General features: G+C 37.2%; 1 protein-coding gene across 8 annotated transcripts in view; it reads left to right on the top strand.

Moving 5' to 3' along the window:
• The first annotated feature begins 429 nt into the window (after positions 1–429).
• The window catches only part of DNAH12 (dynein axonemal heavy chain 12), a 58,902-nt gene continuing 38,276 nt past the window's right edge, over positions 430–21,055 (top strand). For 2 of the 8 annotated variants that reach the window (XM_038148986.1, XM_038148992.1), the window contains exons 1-25: positions 824–1,223; positions 1,496–1,659; positions 1,873–1,963; positions 2,245–2,268; positions 3,199–3,388; positions 4,658–4,736; positions 5,583–5,741; positions 6,423–6,618; positions 7,065–7,253; positions 8,060–8,210; positions 8,320–8,411; positions 8,675–8,853; positions 10,124–10,259; positions 11,032–11,157; positions 12,833–12,967; positions 13,811–14,004; positions 14,854–15,070; positions 15,603–15,788; positions 16,147–16,347; positions 17,403–17,597; positions 17,829–17,950; positions 18,073–18,355; positions 18,962–19,081; positions 19,471–19,627; positions 19,845–20,017. In XM_038148986.1, coding sequence (XP_038004914.1) covers positions 1,496–1,659; positions 1,873–1,963; positions 2,245–2,268; positions 3,199–3,388; positions 4,658–4,736; positions 5,583–5,741; positions 6,423–6,618; positions 7,065–7,253; positions 8,060–8,210; positions 8,320–8,411; positions 8,675–8,853; positions 10,124–10,259; positions 11,032–11,157; positions 12,833–12,967; positions 13,811–14,004; positions 14,854–15,070; positions 15,603–15,788; positions 16,147–16,347; positions 17,403–17,597; positions 17,829–17,950; positions 18,073–18,355; positions 18,962–19,081; positions 19,471–19,627; positions 19,845–20,017 — 3,759 coding nt within the window. In that variant the 5' untranslated portion in view covers positions 824–1,223. The other 6 variants (XM_038148987.1, XM_038148990.1, XM_038148988.1 and 3 more) reach the window with 6 other exon arrangements.

The following is a 21,055-nucleotide window of genomic DNA, read 5'->3' on the forward strand; positions in this document are numbered from 1 at the left end:
CGCGGGAGGCGGGAAGGGGGCGGGCTCGCGCCGCCGGCCGTGAGGCAGCGCCCCCTGCCGGTGCCTCGTGCCCCGCTCCGCGCCGTGCTCTCGCTCCCGTGCCCGCAGCCCGCGCCCCGCCGTTAACCCGCCGGGAGTCTGGCCACCGGAGAACCTGCGGGTTCTATTCCCTCAGCAGCGAGACCCCCTCTACTCTGCGCAGCTTCCTGGCCAACGGACGTTCGAGGCGTGGGCGGGGTCTCCCTCATAACGCCCCAATGCTAATTGCCTGTGGATAAATCCTTTAACGTCAAGAGTTTGGGTTTGCGTTCTGTTCGTGAGAAAACATTCCATGTCTGGGTTGAGACCTCACGCTGAACAGTCCCGGGCAGTGAGAGCCACGCTAGGAAGGTGTCCAGGACTTAGGAAAACAGACATAAAATCCACCCCCCCCCCCTCCACCCCTGCTCCCTCAGCCTCTGCGCGTGAGGCTCTGCCCACACAGACACAAAATTAGGATTTTAAAGCCTCTTTTGCCAAGTGTGGGCAGGTGGGTAGCAAATCTGTAGAGTTCCTTAAAATTTCCATCTATAGTTGTACAAAAAGGAAAAGCTTAGCAACAGCCACCTGATGCTTGAGGCTATTATATTTCTAATTTCTCAAGCATTTTTGCTGTGATCTGCTTGGTGCAGGCAGAGGCTGGAGCAGAGGGACTTTCTGACTCGCTCGGGTTGTGCCAACGCTGTGGAAGACCGGGACGGTCGAGGTAAGGTTTTTCCATGTTTCTTTTTGGTTTTTCTGCTGTCATCACGCGAGGCGCTGATCTGGGCCGGGGAGAGCCCCGGGCAGCCCTCACGGGCCGGGCCCGCCCCCGGCTCCGGGGTGACCGCGCTGCTGTGCCGAGCGGGGCCGCGGCGCCGGGAGAGGCGAGAGCGGCGGCGCTGAGGAGCGCCGGCAAAAGGCCGTGTCCGGCCGGCCGTAGTTGAGTCCTCTGTGTCCTCTGGTGCATCCACCATCCCCGGTTTGGTGCGTCTTTAGGACATACCCCTGATTCAGGAGGTAGCTTTGGCTTTCTGCTCCCCTGTGGGAAGGTGTTGAAATGCAGTGGTGAGTTTGTGCATCGTGTTTCCAGGGGAACCCGACCGCCAGTCTTTGGAATAGCCCCACTCAGGCGATTAAACCGCCATAGAAGAGTGATCTTTTGGTTGAATCTCAGCCCCGTCGCAGAACACAAGTTTGTTGAGGTTTTTTTTTCTTTTTTTTCTTTCTTTCTTTTTCTCTTTTTTTTTTTCCTTCTTATGACAGGCTCTGTATGTACATACTTTCCCTTGAACTTTGCCATTTTATCATATAAACTATTGTTCTCTTTTTGAAACAGCTGTCATACCTAAATTGTGGAGATCCCTGAGGTGACCTCATTTTATGTCTTACATACATTCAACTTAACAGATGCGTGTGTTAAACTCCTTTCTGGACAGGACTGTGTTCTGGAATTTTGGTTTTGCTATGGTTTTAGATGGAGCACTCAGAAGAAGCAACTTCCAGTAAACGGACTTTGAGAACTTTGTTTCGTCCCCCTGCTTTACCTCCACCAGTCATATCTGAAAAGTCACCATCACAGAAGAAACTGTTGGCACACCGCAAAGGCAAGGAGGAGCAAAAGATGATCAATCAGTTACTGTGAGTTTCATGTAATTCAAGATATGTTGAAATTCAAGTGAAAGAGACATTACACATTTGATATTTGACAAATAACAGTGTTTCTTTGATATAATTATAGTGAGATTTAGTGATCAAGATGAAAAAATAGGTTGCGTTGATTAAAGTGCTAGCATTATTTTTGTTGTATTATTTGTAGTTTTTCTGCACTTCTGATGCTGTGGTTTACTTTAGAATTGATCGAGCTCTTGAAGTCTATTACATTAACATGGATGAAAGAGATGAGAGAGATGCTGCACCTCCTATCACAGAACTGCCTTCCACTGTGAGAAAGTATTTCTTTATTAAGTGTTTCCTATTTAGTTCTTTGTTATTGAGACAACAATATTATTTCTTTTCCTTCTTAGAATTTACTTCAAGGTACTTGTTTTGCTCCTCAGTAATTAATAAATGTATTTATATACTCAGGTAATCCAATTGAAATGTGTGCCTCTATATCTGTAGAATAGTCTTTGTTTAGGAATAATATTTGCTAAATTTTAGATTTCCAGTATTTTTGTTTGTATGTTCTTCATATACAACAATTTTCCATTTCTTTTTATACAGATGGACAAAGAAAGCCAACTAAGGGTGAGTTAAATTCTTTCATTTGCTTTTTTTAGTGTAGAAGAGTGAATGGCCCCTATTAAGAGAAGTTTAGTATGTAATGCAGAATCATTGTTATTAAACAAGAAGTAGTCTTGGTGGGGGAAAATGGAATAAGAGCAAAATAGGAATCTTGTCTCTTGGTCCTGTAGAGGGAAAGTATTTTTCTGTTTTAGAAAGAGCATCTGTCAATAATTAATTTAACTTTAGTTAAAGATCATGACTTAGGAAAAAAACCTTCCAGGCTTCAGGATTTTTTGTCAGTTGAGGTCATGTATTGTACCTTAGCCTGTACAAAAAATAGTCTTTGACATCGTTCCCTTAATTTGAGGAACATGCACTAAACTTCAAATTTGTGTATAGCTTTTAAAGTAAGACTCCATCTCTGAGAGCCCGTTGAAACTCAAATGAGTATTGAAATATTTATATTAAGTAGCCTAAGGTAACACCAGTTTTACCTAGCTGTTGTTAGGCAAACTCATTATGTAGAGATTTTATAAAAAAACCGTCAATCAAAAGCAGAAATATCTATTTCTTTGGCCAAGACCCACTCCCCTTATGGAGGATGTTTGTCCACACTTTTTGCTATATAAATGTTTGTCCAAAGAACAATAACCTTAACCTTGAACTATTTTATTGTTAGCCACAAACTTCAGCAGAGGACCAAGGAAAATGCCATAGTGACAAGTACAATCTTTTATATTTAAACATTTAAGACAGACCATGTTACCAACCACAAAGCAGGTTTTAGGGTATTAGTGAATATTGAAAAGATTAGATTAAATACCCTGCCTTTAAGGAAATCAAGAAATTTTAAAATTAAGAAGTTATTAATAAAAAGAGACTTTTGCCAAGCCTAACACAAAAATACATACATATGTAGTTATTAGACCTCTGAAAATCTTGTCCTTCCAGGCAGACTACCTCTTTTTGAAGAGCTGTGTGCAGAGTAACCCAATGGTTCCCATCCAGCAGCAGTGGCTGAGGTCCATGCTTGCCATGGTGCCACAGTCACTCATGGAGGGCAAAGACAGACAGCTGCTCACTGAGGACCTTTTGAAGGAGATAGTAAGGGATTATGAAAAAAGCATGCAAAGATGTGTGTGTAAGTACTACAGACTACTCAGCACTTATATAAATGTTAGTATATATATTATAAACTCCATATTCTCATGCTTAAAATAATTTTTCTGGTTTGTTCTTTCAGCCAGGCGGGATCTTTGTAATTGACTACTGATTTAGCTTTTCCTGCCTTATCAAATGTGCTTTGGCCATAATGTTTAAGGCAAAATTTGCTTATTTTATTTGAACCAGTAAAAAGTTAACCAGCTGAAAGTACAGTTCAAGCGAAGACAAAGACAGCTGCAGACCTCATGTCAAAAAGGTTGATTGCTGATGAAGTTACTTCATTATGTCTTTAACCTACTTAGTTAATTTGAAGCAAGAATGTATTGCTATTTACTATTAAGGAAAGGAGAAACTTTTAATGAACTAGTCATTCTGTCTACCTCTTCAGGAACAACAGCTTTTTAAAGCTGTTTGTTCACAAACGCATTCATGAGTTTTCTGATGGTGCTATTGCTGCAGGAGGAAGCTCACAATAAAAACCTGCAAAGATAATTACTGTTTTCAGATATCACTCATACAAGCCAATTCAATTTTAAAACCTTGTAAAAAGAGTAATGAACTGGAATTTTGAAAGTGTTTTCCCGTGAAATCATGTATTAATTTATTTACATTTGTAGTAACTGAAATCTGAAATTGGGCCCGGTTTTGTTAATATTTTAGTGAATGGCTGGTCTTTTTTAAAATGTAGATTAAAAAATAAACAATTTAACATTGGACTAACTTCTTTGTAATGTCATCAGCGGCATAATTATAGTACCTCTTTGTTATTATGTAACAAAGCTGCCATAAATTCTTGTAATCATAGAATATATCAAGTTGGAAGGGGTCCATAAGGATTAGAATCCAGCTCCTTGCTCCTTGCAGGGCTCTCTGAGACTCAGCCATACAACTGAGAGCACTGTCAGGTGCTCCTTGCACTCTGGCAGGACTGGTGCCGTGGCCGCCTCCCTGGGAAGCCTGTTGCTGTCACTGACCATCCCCTCAGCAAAGAAACTGCATAAGTATTCAATTATTTAAATGCAAACCATCTGAAAACCTTCAGGAACAGGAGCCAGAATTGGAATTAAGGCACCCAAATCTGTATAAAAATTCAGCAGCTGCTGATTTTCAGTTACCTTTGGGAGAACGTTTTGTAGACTAGGGTGACACAATTACCTTTCCATCCTACTATGTGCTTGGTTCCAGGAAGTACAGTGACTATTGAAATGGCCAAATTTGCTTCTAATGTTCATGTATTTTTTTTTAGTGAGAAGAGCTCTTGTTAAACCAGACATAAAAGAACTTGATAAGTTGGAAGAGGAGGCACCTTTGCCTTTATTACCTCTGTGAGTGGATTAAGTTAGCAAATAACTCACTGGCAAAACACACTGAGTTACACGAAGGACATTCTTGTTGAGCTGTGTGGACAGAGATATGGTACAAGATTAATTCTGGAGCCCCTTACTGGGACATTTTTAAATCTCTGTAGAGGATCTTGCATTTGAAGATCTCTTATCTGAATGCTCTACAAAGTTTTAGCACTGACAGTGTTTTATTACTGTTACAGTTATGTAGAGCAGCACTCATGACTGCAAATTAGACCTGGTTCTGAGTGCTCAGACACTAAAGTCACAGTGCAGCTGCCTCTGGAGCAAACAGTGGGTGTATGGGGCAATTTTCTGGCAGATAGCAGCATTGTACAGTACTTTGACTTCCTAAACCTGCATACAATGCCAAGGTTTTATGTGATCTTGGTTTTATGAGATGAAACCTTGAGACTGAAGGCAAATCTATTATGCCGTCCCATCATGGGAAAGGAGTTTAGGTAGACAGAATAGAAATACCCAAATTGCACAATTTGCTGATGCATCAGAGTGTGTGCTATCAAAATCTGTTGATAAATGCTGCCTGATAGTAGTCGGTGAAGTTAGGATTTTACATTGAATGGGCTTCTGTAAGAGGAGGTGATCTGAAAATACTGTGGAGGATAAAGCATGTTTTGTCAGACAGAGTATCTGTATGACTTCCACTGCGTGGTAGTGAGGACACCTGTGTGGCATTTAATTAACTATTCACACTAGGGAATAATCTTTTGAATTCTGTCTTTTATGTATCAGTACTTTATTCAAGTAGTGCTTGAGCTCTTAATTTTTATTTGTTTTGGTTGCTTTTTAATGGTTTTTCTTTTTTAGAGGCCTGGATTTTTCTAGTACGTGGCGTAACAGTTATATCAAAGCAAAAAACCAAATAACTTCCTCCTTACATATTCTTCACCCCACAATGCAAACACTGCTGGATTTTGGTTATACAGCATTCTTTAACTTTCTTGTCGTGGATTTCTCTAGTTCCAGGTAAAGTCTGTTCTGCTGAATTATTGACCCATATAGGTTTTTGAAGCTGGCAAAGATGAGCTTGTTCAGTTCTATTATTTATCATAGAAAATTGCATTGATGCACCATTTTAATGTACTGTGATTAAGTTACTCTGTGTTATGACATGAAACTTTTTTTCTCTCTGTTACGTATTTTATTGTTCAAGTTGTTGGTAATATCAGACCTTTTGATTTGTATTTTGCCTTTAATTTTGTAAAGTTCTCCCCATTATTTACTTATTTTTAATGCCTAATTTCCATAGAAATCTTTTTAAAGTAGTATTTGAAAAATCAACTTCTAGTAGTATTATCATCTGTAGAAAATTCTGTGCTAACCTTGAAGATCAGACTTCTTGCTGGTTTTCAGAAGTTGAATTTTCTGTTTAATCTTGAAACTTTAAATTTATTCACAGTTTTCAAAAACATAATTTTCGAAATATTTTTCCTCATTATTTTTTTCTGGTAATTGTTCTGCAAATCCTGGAGTTTGAGGCAGGCTTTTTCTTTCCTTTTAGTCTACTGAAGCAATCTGTAAGTTCCCACTGTGCTTCCTGCTAGAGACAGACTAGGTTTGTAATACAAAAGTTTGTATGTTTACCTTACTCCATGTTTGGTTTGCTTAAATTTTGTTCGTAACGTTGGCTGTAACTTTCTTTTCTAGATTGAAAGGACCAGTTGACTGCAGATCTTTAAAAACTGATGCATCTCTAAGCTGTTCTAAAGCAGAAGACAAGATACTGAGGACATGGTACCAAAGAGTTATCGGTCTCTTTACTCAGTCAGAAGCCTTGGATGGTGTAAAGTTGGATCAGCTTGAGTCTTTTTATAACTGTGTGGATGTGCTTATGTCTAATCAGGTAAATATCTTTCCTCCCATGATAAACTTAATGGGATCAAAACATTACTTGCTTTGTAGAAAAATAATGGAACAATCGTCTAATCAAAGGAAAATGCTTTCAAGATATTTCATTTCTACATACATGTATTAGTCATAGGCTTACTTTTGTAGCAGAAAGAGATGCATGGACTTTACTGAAATGTTTACTTGTTCATTAGTTTTCATCATTTAAGGGTTGGGACTAATAACCACTAGAAAAATTAGAGCTGATTTCTAGTTAGAATTATTAAAAAAATAATAGAACTGATTTCTAATTAGAATTATTAGAAAAATTCACACTGCTTCAGTTATCCATAATCAGGCCAGAAGTGCTAAAATGAATGGAAATCCTGGCTTACTGGATGAGTGGAAAATAGGTTGAACCCTTTTAATGTCAACTAATAGATGATCTATCTTATTACCTAGCTGAAAGAATTACTGCAAAGAACAACTGAAGCTTTTGTGAAACTTTTTGATCCTGAAGACAGAAGACATCTGCCTATATTTAAGATGGACTTGACTTTTGATGAAAATAGAATGGAGTTTTATCCAAGCTTACAAGACTTAGAAGAAGCAATTCTGTTTGTAGTAGATTGTATAGGACAGACTCTCCAGGTGTGCTTTTGTTTTTATTCAATTATGTCATTGTTAAGATGTTCACGATGTGAAAATAATTGTGATTTAGGAGTCTTACTACCCTGGCAATGGGATCAGAATGCCACTTTTATTTATTTTCCACAATGATTCTACAGGTCACATAATGAATTTTGATGCCAAGTGGCACTCCAGGCTCTGAAGTAATTTCTTGTTTATAAAAAACTTGGTGCACCTGCTCTTGATTGTTTTAGTCTGCTCCTTGGGTCTGCAATTATTATAATAATATGTTTATTATATGTGTGATGATTTACAATAAATTTTCATTAAAGTTAAGATCTCCAGAGAAACACAAGGAAAATTAAAGTCGATATTGCTTTTCTTTCTAAGAAAAAGAAAATACTCAAATCTCTAAAAACTGTTTTATATAACATCAAAAGATTGATGTCTTGAGAGCCTGTCTATGGTTCCAGGGAAGGGAGCCTTTCTGGGGGCTTTAGATGTGAACTGAGTATTGGTCACCAGTCACATGTGGTGGTACTTTCAGAGAAATGTTTTGGGGTTTGTTTTCTGTATTTGCATATATTATATAATTTAATTTTATGCAAGGTTGGATAATTTTTTGTTTTCCTTTATATATTTAATGTTCAACTCTTTGCTTCAGGAGAAGTCATTCTACACATGTATAAAGCATGTGAACTTGGTCATAGTTAGGGTCTCATACTTTTATGATCGTGTCTTCTGCAGATTGCAACTTACTTTTAAAGTATATGTATCATTGTGCAGCTTTTTAAAATTTCAATAACCAACACTTGCACTGCTCTTAGAACTTCCAAACGGTACAAGCTTGGCTAATGGGTGGCACTGCAACTCTGGATGCTGAGCTCCCTGCTCACACCGTACAATGGGCCAAATCCGCTCTGGGAAAATCTATCAGAGACAACTTAGAAGGCCCAAAGCAGCATTTTAAAGGCTATGGTAAGCGATAGAAGAGTGTGTAAATAGCTGTGTCGCTTCTTTGTGATAAGTAGCTTGCTGTGTGGCATATGCATTTTAGTAATATAAATATGTTATAATTGAATTGTAGTTGAAAATTATGGCTGGCTAGTAGATGGAACTGCAGAGGAACGGATAAACACATTTATAGCAGAACAACCCAGTTTTGATGAATACACTAATGTAAGTTTTAATTCTGCCCTTTATAAATAATTTTACTGTACATACAGCAATAATGAGAAGGTAACAGAGGGTAACAGGTGCTTAGCCTTTAGCTAAAAATATATGGACTACCTAAAATGTTACTGATTTTTTTCCCTAAAAATTTATTATTCATGGTAAATAGAAGAAAACATTACTAATTTTCTTCAGTGTCTAATACTTACTCATGTAGCCAAGTATTTAAACAACAGCTCCGAAGTGTAAAGTCTAATGTTTTTCTGAAGTTCATAGATGAATTTTTCACCCTCAAGAAGGAAATCATGAGTTTGCCAGAGGTGATTTATTTCCCTATGGTCTGTTTGAACTGTGAGGATTTAAAACAAGGTTTGGCTAATTGTGCAAACAACTTTGCAAAAATGCTAATGGACAAAATATTTACAGATTACAGAGAGGAAAATGAAAGGTAAGTAGGATTTTTCTCCTTGTGAATGCTCTATGTGTTAAATGCATGGCAGAAACATGTAGAAGAAATGCAGATATACCATACTTTGTTTACTGAAGGTTCTTGGCTAACTAACGATCTAATGCAGTTTGCACAGGCTGTTGTATTTTTTCTGCTGTGTTAGTCTCAAAAAAAGGTAGGAGAACATATTAGTATAGACTTGGAAAATGGAGGAGCTAAAAGATCAAAGGTCAAAGATCCAAGAACTTTATTACTCTTCTGGATTTATGTGTGAATTACAGTATTAACTGCACTGTCAAAGTTAGACTCTCTTATTACCTGATGGATACCTCAGCAGGGCTGCTCTCTAGCCATTCCTCCCCGTTTGTACTTGTGCTGGGTGTTACTCCATCCTGGGTGCAGAATCTGGCATTTCAACTCACTGCCTTCCATCCCCTTAATCATAGCCAAATGTTTAATTCTGCAAAGTGTCCCATCCTTCAAGGGAGTCCGCAGCACCTCAGAGCTGTATGATGAGCAGTCTTGCTGATGGTGCATCCAACTCTTGCATCAAAACCAGCGATAAATACATTGAACAGAAGGGGCTCAGGAGTGAATCCTGAGGAACACTGCTGGTAACAGTTGCCAGCCATTTGCTACAATGCTTTGAGCTCTGCACTTCACCAGTTCTTCACCAGCACACCATGAACACACCCATCCCACACCTGGACAACTTTTCTAGAAGGATTCTGTGAAGGACAGTATCAAAAGCCTTATTAAAACTGAGAAAAATTATATCCACCACCTCCCCTTTATCTTCTATATGGGTGAACTTACAGGATATCAATTCAGTTAAACAGGAGGTTAATTTGCAGGTATGGGTTAGGTCATGGGGAAACTCTTACTACATTTTTTAGTTAAAATGAACAACTATGGCCAAGTTTTATAGTGATTCCACATTGCTAAAGTGAGACAATATTTACTAGGAAAGTGTTTGTGTGTACACTAATGATAGTTTGCTGAAGTTCTTTTAGTTAACAACAGGTTACTAAAGCATTTATTTCAGAGGAATACCCCAAAATCCAAACAAAGCAATTATTGCAAGTCAGAAACCAGTATTTGTCTAGACTGACTTGGTCATATTCCTCTTCTAGTTTCATAAATAATGGAATTTGTGAGGGGAGAATACTTAAAGAAGTAATTTGAATTTTTAATTGCATTAAAGCTGAGCTTGAAACCAGTCAAACTAACATCTTAAAATGTTGGTATTTTATGTAAAATAAAACTATAGGATATGCAGTGAATGTGAAGCCATTAAGGAATATGCATTAAAAGTTCCTGAGTCAACAGAAGAAATGGTAGAAATAATAGAATACATGAAGAAAGTCAAAACCAAAGATTTTCAGGACCTGGTGCAAAGAAGTAAGGTAAAAGACAATCCTTTAATTCTTGATCTTTTATTAGACATGTACAAATAAAGGATTGACCTGTACAAATAAAGGATTCATTCCAGAGTGCAGACTTTTTTCTGCCTGTGTGAATAAACTCAGTGTTACTTCAGACAGAGGTGGGAAGTCCAGCTTATTCTTCGCCATATGCATTTGCTTCTTATTCTCGTTCTCATGTGTTCTGCAAGTCTGTGAGGAAATGCAGCTTTTAATAAATCACCCAGTTTATTTTTTGTACTTGGAGACTTACTTCAGGACTGCTTAAAAATCTATTTGTGAAAATGTAATAGACAGTATAAAGAACACTTTATGTGTAAAAACAGTCAACAGACTTTGAACACACGAGAAACAATTTACTCCTTGAGCAGAATGTAGGTGATGTTACATTAGGACTAGTTTGTGCATGTGTGTGTGATATGTGTCAGATTTTCGGATGGTAATAGGTCTGTAAGTATGTTTATATCTGCAGAAATTATATTTTGTATATTTTTAACTACATTAGAATTTCTGCATATAGATTTACAGAACACAGGAGTGGTATTTAGAGAAACAAGCTCATGATCAGGGCAGGGATTTGAAAAGTATTACACATATGTTTTGAATGTTAAAATCCAATTGGCTGAAGGAGCTCTGAATTCTGAAAAGTTCATGAAATGTAGATTTTTATTTTATCTTTGTAGATAATATTATCCTGCCCTATATTTTAAACAGCTCTGTCATACCTCAAGTTTTGTGAAATCTCCCTTTGTAGGAGTGCTGTCGGCAAATGAGTTACCTGATAGATGTTTATCCATTTACTCCCGAGGACCTTGAGCTAAATTCAACAGCTATATTTTGGCCAAAGAAGATAAAGCTCATTTTCAAAGAGCATGATACTGTAAGAGCATTTTCTTATTTTATGGTATATTTTGGCTTGTTAGACTTCTCACTTTACTCGAGCTTTTTATTTCCTCAGCAGGCTAAATGTATATACACATATAATGTGAACCATACTAATTTAGACATGCATGAATAACGTATTTCCAGATTTTTGTAACAAAAGTGGACTTTTTGTGGCTAAATTTTAAAACTGTCACTGTAACTTAGAAGCTTCAGCAAGTCTTATTATCCTAATATGCTTAGGTCAGTACTAGGTAAGACATAGGCAGCTGAAAATTCACTACACTGTACTTGTTTAGTACTGAAAATGTAGCTGTCAGGCCCTTAATAAGACTGAGTGTCTGGGTAGGAAGTAATTTAGTTAAAGTGGTATTTTGTTCTGTCAAAAAAAGAACAGGAGGAACAACGTTTTCCAGCAATCATTAATAGAAAATGTGCAACATCCCATTTTCTCTGTGTGACTATAGATTACTTTTCTTCCACCACCTGTATTCATCTTGCTTAGCATGCTTTGTCTCTGTCTATGACGCAGTAAGTCAAGCCTTTTATTGTTCTCTTGCCTGTTTGTAGCAATTTAGCCTAGATTTAATGATTTCTTCTAAGATTTTTCAAGAATTAATAATTAACATTTTTAAAAATCAGTATTTTTTTAAATATTACAAGTAAGGATTTCTCCTTTAATAAGTTTTGTTTAGATAATAAGGCATATATCCAAGGGTAGTAACTATGCCTCTGTCTGAAAAGATGCCCAGATGGGAGACTACTATGTCTATAAAATACTTTGTTTGCATGTTATCCCCATGCAAGCAAATTATTCTTTTAATCATCCCCAAAAAAATTGGTAAAATTAATTTTCTACTTCTGCATAGAGAGTCCATGATGCTTGTTCTAACTCCTTTAAATGAGGATGGTAGTACAGAGTGAATCCCACTGCTTAGTGAGAATCCCTCAGCAGTGGGACCCTGTAGCTGGCTGTCAGGTGACTTGCATTGTGCTAGAGGTTGAGGACAGAAAAAGTTTTGCATCGTTTTCATGAGTCTGTATATTTGCATTGTATACTTTCAGATAGGAGTCTGTTCTTATTCTAGTGCAAAATAAGAAGATTGGTTCCTCCATTGGTGAGATTCTGTTTGTCTGCTTCACAAATTTTGCATGGCAGTAGGTGTCCTCATCTTAGGAAATCTCCTCTCTCTTCATTGATTTTTTTGTTTGGTACCCTAAAACAAACCCTTGAGTGTGCAGAGCCAGTGCTTTAAGGTGGTCTTATGCTCTAGAATTTTTGGCTTTTACAGCTACAGGTGCATGTGGGATAACATTGGCTTTCAACAACTGTAGGTGTCCTTTTTGGCAGTAAAATACTGAATCCCCAAATTGAGAATATCTTATTTTTTTCTGTAATGCTTTCCTTTCTGTCTCCTGATTCCTGAAGGAGGCCTTTGAGGCAATCTAACTGCTATGATTATTGAGATGAGGCTTCCGTGCTAGCATATAGAGGTTGCGCACATTGAAGTGGGACATAGGAAAAAAAATTTCAGCTCTTGCAAGGATGATAATTTATCTGTACTGTTAGTTTTCTGTCTGTTTGCATTAAATGGTTAGATGGTAGTATGTATGTTAATTATTGAAAGGACTTAAAATCACCTTTGTCATTAAAAAAATTAATTCTTTTGTAGCTGATCCAACAGTCTAAAGCTGAACGAGAAGAAGAAGTGCAACAGAAACGTGATAACCTGCATGCTGAATTAGACAAGATTTATAAATCTGTGACAGAATTAGAAGAACACTCAGAACTGGATCGCATGCAACAGGTTTGATTAATAGTATAAAATAAGTAGAAATGCTTTATATGTTTAATACACATGGATCATGGAAAAAATTGTAATTAAAAGTAATCAGTGTAACAAATGTGAACTAAAACATTTATTATCCTCTTGCCACAGTTATGAAGCTCCGTCCCCCTCCCATTTTTGTTTCTCATTGGCATTTAACATTTTATTTAGGGGAAGATTTGCTATGATGCTTGAATTAGCTGATAGGCATCAATAATACAAGTTCAGAAAGAGTGTGTGCACCCACAAATATAATTTATTAATTTTCCCTCTTCACCATAAATCAGTTAATGCAAAACCATTAGCAGGTAGCAATTTGATACTTTTTCCCTACAAACCTCAAAACTTAATTGTTATGCTAGTGAAGAGCAGACCACTGGCTCCAAAGTTTCATTAATTTCTAGCAGTATTTTTTAATTTTCAGAGCATGTCTTGTGCTTTAATTGGAGGATATTGCATAGTAAGAAATCTTGGCTTTTTAAAAAACAAAGCACTTCAAAGCACAAAACAGAAATCCTAAGCTATTAAATCCCAGTTACCAATATGATATGCCACGTACACAAAACATTGTGTGCCTGCCTCCTGGAACAGTAAATTTTAAAGCCCATACCTTTTGAAAATACTCTAAAATTCAGTAATGAGAACCAGTTTTATTTTTCGTAATGTTCATCTGGTTTCTTCACAGTTTATATGCTCATCAGTAAGCAGACAAGTTTTTAAATCTTATTTTCTAACATTTTAGTGTGAAAGCTTATCTTTTGATATAAGCTGTTCAGAGCACTATTTGGTTATTTCTCAAGACATGCTATTGTTTGATTTCAGTATGTGACTGACGTGAGGACTTTACAGAAAACAATACAGGACACTGATGAAATAGTAGCTGCTCTTAATAAAGAAGAGGCTCTGCTTGGATGGAAACCAAGTGAATTCCCACTCCTCAACAACTTAAGAGCTGATATAGAACCGTACCAGAAACTCTTTAATCTTATACTGAAATGGCAGCGAACAGAAAGAAGGTAATTCAGCTCTAAATGCCCTGAGAGGGAGAGTGAGAAAAACGCTTATCCTGGTCTCATTCATGTCAGCTGCAGAATATGGATTTGTTTTCTTGTTAACATGTTATTGGCAAGCAAAGTAAAAGGGTAATATAACATACATATCAGACTTGCTATTTTTAATTCAGCTAGAAAAAATGTTGGTTTGTTTTTATTTTTAAAATGTAATCATAGAATCATAGAATCCTCAGATTTCCTAAGCTGGAAGGGACCCACAAAGATCATGAAGTCTGAGTCCTGGCGTTGCACAGGATAGCCCCAAGAATCACACCATGAATCACACACATGAGCTCAACTAGAGAGCTCATCATCTGGATGTAACCTAAACTGCTTTTAACCTAGCAGCTGTCCAAAATGGTGGGTTCAGATGACTATGTTGCTTTTGGTGGTGACATCCTTCCACAAAACTGTACTCTGTGTATAAATTAAGGGAGATTGTTTATTATTTTGTGCATTCTTTGATGTGTTATGATGTGCTGTGGCTGAAAGTGTGGGGGGTTTGAAAATACAAGACCTAGTGTGTTTTTAAATGCCATGTGTCGATCTCTGTCTAGAGTTTAACTTAAATATTTGTCCATTCATGCAGTTACAAAGTTTCAGTATGTGTCTGACTTAAGAGAATGACACAAATACACAGAATAATGCAATTGAGCCACTTTTAGCTGGGCTTTAGCATTTTGCAAAGAACAACAATAATACAGAAGAGCTTTGCTTTAATTCAAATAGTTATTCATGTGTTGCAAAACAAAGTGGTAATTATTTGTGGGCTACATTGGTTATTCTGTTTTGTAACCTTACATTTTTTCTCAGATGGATGGATGGGACCTTTTTGGAGCTAGATGGGGAAAGCATGGAGGCTGAGATTGATGAATTTTACAGAGAGATGTACAAACTGTTAAGACTCTTCCAACAAAAGCTGAAGAAAGCAGCAGCAGAGAAGAAAAAGGCAGTGCTACACATAGCTGGGAGGGGTAATCCAACTCTTACAATGTGTTCTTCAGTTCTGGATCAGATTAAAGAATTTAAGGTAAGCAAACGTGAGGGATATTAATATCTGATACTGAGGGACAAATGCTAAATTCAGGGCTTAGTACATGTAGATGATGCAGAGTCAGAGACAGAGTGAGGCTGTTCTGAATCCCCGTTTTCAAATTGTACTGTCCCATTCATTTTAATAAAATCGGATTTAAAAAATTTTTTAATAGTTTCTGAAATTGCAGCAAGTGCACACATACAGGAGAAAAGTCATTCTTGGATGCAGAAAAACATTTAAGGATGTAGTTGGGAATTATAAATTGGGACTCTGTTAGAAGAAAATAGAAGCAAAATTTAGCATCTCTGAAAAATTATGCTTAATAGTTTTTTATATTTCTTCTTCAGTAGTTGATATAATTATTTAGAAATTTAATGGAAAACCAGGTGCAGCCATCTGCACTTTTTGGAAAAGATTTTCATGTCTTCAGCTACAGTAGCAGAATTTTAAATGCACACAAAAGATTAAAAAATTAAGAAATCATGTATATGACAATATTTACCTTATACATTTTTTTTTTAATTAGGAGAATATTCCCACTGTGGTTGTCTTTTGTAACCCTGGCATGAGAGAACGTCACTGGAAGCAGATGTCAGATATAGTAGGATATGATATAACACCAGATGCTGGAACTACCCTGAGAAAAGTTCTAAAGCAGAATCTATCCTCTTACTTGGACCAGTTTACAGTAATAAGTGTAGGCGCAAGCAAGGTAAGCACAGAGATTTGACAGTGACAAATATGACATCAGGTCTCTTAGTGAATACTTTTATGACTTATTAGCATTATTTGTCTCTGCCATTATGCAACAGAAGGGATTTGGTGAGACTTTGGCCCATTATATTAATAATGAGTGTAAGCATTTGTATCTCATGTGACATCATCAGTATTTCCCAAGTGTGCTGCTTTCTGTGTGCAAGAAAAGAATATACAGAGGAAAAATAATAACAAGTAGTTAATTTGTGCTGCTGGAGCAAAATAGTTTATTTAGCTAGATATGCTTATACATTGAATTAGAGAGTTGGAAAAAAAATTCAGTTATTAGACCAAGCTATTTTCTTTTTAAATAGGAATTTTCCTTGGAGAAAGCAATGAATACCATGAAGGAAACCTGGGATTCAATTTCCTTCACCACAAATATGTATCGTGAGACTGGTATTCATATTCTGTCTTCAGTGGATGATATTCAGGCTCTTCTTGATGATCAGATTATGAAAACTCAGACAATGAGAGGATCACCTTTCATTAAACCGTTTGACACTGAAATAAGGGTACAATGAGTACTTTTCCAACCATTTTTATTTGTAGGATAACTGTAGTGCAATAGTTACTGTTTGTGTTACAACTTTATTGTTTGAATTGTCAAAGAAATGCTTTCATTGATTGTTCAGCAAGAATCTTTTAAGTTTGTATGAGTCATACTTATCTTATTTCTGTTTTGGAATTCTCTCTTCCGTTCAGATTCAAGAATAACCAAGAGAACATGATTATTTTTTCTCACATTTTGCAAAATCACTATTTCCATTACCCTTGCTTCTTAATAACTGGAAATAATGTTTCTATTATTGCTAATAAGAACATTTATTTATTTATTGAGTTTTGAATTCAAATTTTGAACTACAATGTTTTCCTCAGGGCAAAGGAAGTTCCTGATGGCTGGGAGAGTGTCTTCTAATCAGGCCTCAGAGCAATGATGGCAGTGCTTTACACTTGCTTTTGAATTTCAGGGCTAGAGTAGTCTTTGTGGTGCTAGCACCATGGCTATTGACAGGAGAGGAGCTGGTGGAATTGCTTTGCAGTTACCCTCCCTAGTTCATTGTTGGTTTATGTGGGAAATGTTCAGGCTCAAGCAGGCCCAGTGAACATACTTACACTTTTTACAGGCCGCCTGCTCCAGTGGTGTCTGCTATTGTCCTGACTTGCTGGATCTCTCCTATGAGCTGAGGTGGCTTTTCTGGTATTGTGTCCCTGCTGCCATTCAGCTAAAAGAGCCCTTGCTATGGGGAGATGAAATGGAATTTATCACTGGTAGCCTCCTGGCTATTGCTTAATGATTAAGTTGTTGAAAGTTCATAGCACTAAAGTGATAAATGCAGTTTGGAAAATTAGTTTCCAAGTGAGTAGAAATTTCTGAGCTCCTTTGGCCATCTGTATATGTGGAAGAACTTATACTCCTAAATATTTTTCTTTTTCTTTGTTTATTGGTAGACTTTTTTTTTTCTCTTTGTGAGCTGGAATACCACAATGTCTACCTTTCCTGAATTTGTTGTCTCTAACATGATTTGCTTGGAAATGTCAAGTTAACGTTCTTTAAACATTTATTAAGGAATGGGAAAGCCGCTTGATTAAAATTCAGGAGAATATTGATGACTGGCTGAAAGTGCAGGCGCAGTGGCTGTATTTGGAACCCATCTTTTCTTCTGAGGATATTATGCAACAGATGCCAGAAGAGGGGCGGCAGTTTCAGACTGTGGATAGACTGTGGAGAGAGATTATGCATTTTTGTGCTGAAGACCCAAAGGTAAGGGAAATATCCATTACTGACAGGAAGCAGTAGCTTCTCTTGCATTTTTTTTTGGGGGGGGGGGGGGTGCAGGGGGTGCTTTGTTTTCAGAATATATACAGTGAACTATGATTTCAGTTCCTAGGCCTTCTAGAAACAAAGTTATGTTGTTCCTTATTTGATTCATTTCTACTGTTTGAAATACTTCATTTATCGCTGTCAGTTTGCACATGTAACCTGTTGTTACAGGTTCTTGCTGCTACTTCCTTGCCAGGATTAACAGAGAAGCTTCAGACCTGTAATGAACTTCTTGACAAAATCATGAAAGGGCTTAATGCTTACCTTGAAAAAAAGCGTCTCTTCTTTCCCCGGTATGATGAGCTTTGGTCTTTTAAAGCCCACAGATTCGGAATGGGACTTTTTTGTTGTGAATAAGATCAGTCTTAAAAATAGCTTGATAAGGCGGTTGTATTTTTTTTTCTAATTTTTTTAGCTTCTTTTTCTTGTCTAATGATGAAATGTTGGAGATCCTCTCAGAGACTAAGGATCCTCTTAGAGTTCAGCCTCACTTGAAGAAGTGTTTTGAAGGCATTGCTAAGCTGGACTTCCTTCGCAATTTGGACATTAAAGGAATGTGTAGCTCTGAAGGCGAGCGTGTGCAACTGGTATCAAACATTTCTACTTCTGAAGCTCGAGGTGCAGTGGAGAAGTGGTTAATTCAAGTAGAAGATATTATGCTGAAGACTGTACGTGATGTAATTGCCAGAGCAAGAATGGTATGGGGTTTGTGATAATTTAAGAACTGTAGCACTTATCTTTGTTTTGTGGCTCTCTCTTGGCTTTCTAAAATTCTTCCTCAGCACAGGAGTTGATGAAGTCATGTGGCCAGGACCAAGTTAACATGATATGTATTGAACAGGCCAGTGATGTACATTAGAGTTTAGTCTGAAGAAGATGCAAGCAGTTTTCCTATAACTGGATGTAAATTCTTCTAAAAGTTTCACAGCAGTGCTATTTTACAGGATATATCATCCTATGTAATAGTTCAGGTTTCTTATGAATTAGAAATAGAACACTTGTAATATGCTTTCTTCCTCCTAAAAGAATATCATTAGACAGAAAATATTTCTTTGTATGAAGTTAACAAGTTGTGAATATTTCTGTAATATGGAAAGATAATTCTAAGAATATTTAAAATTATTGGGTAAAAAATTGTGAACCTAAGGGGAAAAGAGCATTTAAAGCTCCATTTGGACATCGCAAATAGGAAAATAGTATTCTTCAGCAAGGAATATTAATAGGATTATGTTATAAGCTTCTGTATTACTTTGTTTTATTTATTCCCAGACACTGTGTTTGTATGATGTATGTAACTCTTTCAGGCTTATCTAGAGACTGAGAGAAAGAGATGGGTTCTGGAGTGGCCTGGCCAAGTAGTGTTGTGTGTGTCTCAGATGTACTGGACAAGTGAGGTGCATGAAGTTCTTCACGATGGGCCCAAGGTACTGTGTAGTGCATAATTTTTAAAAAATATTTCTCATTGTTTCATTTCAGCTGATGTATTTTGCTTAATCAAACAGTTTTTTACAATTAAAATAAAATTTTTTAAATTATGAGCATGTGTGTTTGACACACATAAATTTATCTGCAGTGATTTATACCTTTCATTCAAGTACTTTAGTATTCTTATTTAGAGCAATCATAGTTTAAAATGTAGCTTGGCAACGTAAATGCATAACTGTGGGTAAGAGAGAAGTTGATGCAAAACCATTACAATATAAAATAGTAGCTTAATAAGCAACCTCTGTTAAGATATCTAGTCAACATGAAGGAGTCTGGAACACTTGAAACTGTGGTATAACCAGTTTGAAATTTACCTTTTGTCTCCTAGGGCTTAAAGGGTTATTACGATACACTTCAGCTCCAACTTAATGATATTGTAGAGCTGGTGAGAGGAAAACTGTCAAAGCAAACAAGGATTACACTGGGTGCCTTGGTTACTCTTGATGTTCATGCTAGAGATGTCATCAAGGAAATGATTGGAAGTGGTAATTATATTTGAAGACATTTTTCTCAACACATAGTTAATGAAAAATTGTTAACCAATCATATTTTACTGCCTAAAACAGTACAGTACTAAGATGGGTTTGTATTTGGCTACAAGCATCAACATTAATAATTTCAAAGCTGTTTTTAATTTACCCGTAATAGAAAATCCAGCTATCTACAACATCTTTTATGATTGCTGTCAACTCTGTTTGTCAGGTGTGCAGAGTGAAACAGACTTTCAGTGGCTTGCACAGCTGCGCTATTACTGGCAGAATGAGAACGTCCGTGTGTGCATCATTAACTGCAATGTGAAATACGCCTACGAATACCTCGGCAACTCGCCTCGCCTGGTGATCACTCCCCTCACAGACAGGTGTTACCGCACCCTGGTACGAGCTTCCTCCTGGGATACTGCAAATTGTATTTACCGTGCTCCAGTATTGCTTACACCATCCAGTGCAGCCATCCTTTTAGGGCTTAGGGTATTGTCAGACTCTGCTATTTCTGCTAGAATGAGGCTTGTAATTTTTACAGAATGTTAAACTTGAAAATCACTCATAACCACAAATCTGGACAGCCCACCAACCTGACTGAAACATTAGTGTGTTCTTCTGTTGTGGTTGTGCTTTTTTTAAACACACAGGAAAAAAAAGACAATATATGATTACTGTAAAGATTATGAGAACACAAAGTACTTTTCTCATGTTCTGGGGCTGCTAAATTAAATGGAGAAGGGTTCACTTGTGATCACACTGTTCCTAAGACTAGTACAAGTTTGGTAACTTTTTAGTATCCCTGCTCTTGGCAGAGGTGTTTATTACTGTACTCGTTTATCCTCAGCTAACCTGACAAATGAAAGTTACCAAAGTCATCTCAGCTGCAGCTTTTCTCATTATCAAGTACTGCAGTCTCTTTGCTGGAGTACGATTTCAAGTTTTGCTAGGCACACATGGTGTGGCTGTAGCTGATGCTTGGTATCTGTTTATCAAAACATCAAGGTACATTGGTGTCAGAGGGTGATGCAGCTGGTGGTCTGTTTTGGTTTTAGGCTCACAAGCCTTGAATCAGAGCACAGCAGGTGGAAGCATGGCATTCTGGCAAATAGAAGTCTTGTCCTTTGCCCACAAGATCTTAATAAAGTATTCCCAGAACTTGTCAGTCAATACAAATGCGGCCCTGTAAATTGATTGGAATGTTTGTTTAAAGTCTGCAACTTTTTTGTATTCTGTCAGATTTCCTCCTACTTCAGTGAATATAGGTGAGAATATGGAATGGTCAATGGAAGGCACATACATCAAAGGGGGATGGTGTGGGAAAGAAAAAGAAAAAAGGAAAAAAATATATTAAAGGACAGACAGAGAGAAAAGAGTAGCAACAAGCAACTGCAACAAATTTAACTTGGAACGTGTATCTAAACGAGAACTGAA

The sequence above is a fragment of the Motacilla alba genome, chromosome 12 (assembly GCF_015832195.1).
Source record: "Motacilla alba alba isolate MOTALB_02 chromosome 12, Motacilla_alba_V1.0_pri, whole genome shotgun sequence".
NCBI lineage: Eukaryota > Metazoa > Chordata > Aves > Passeriformes > Motacillidae > Motacilla > Motacilla alba.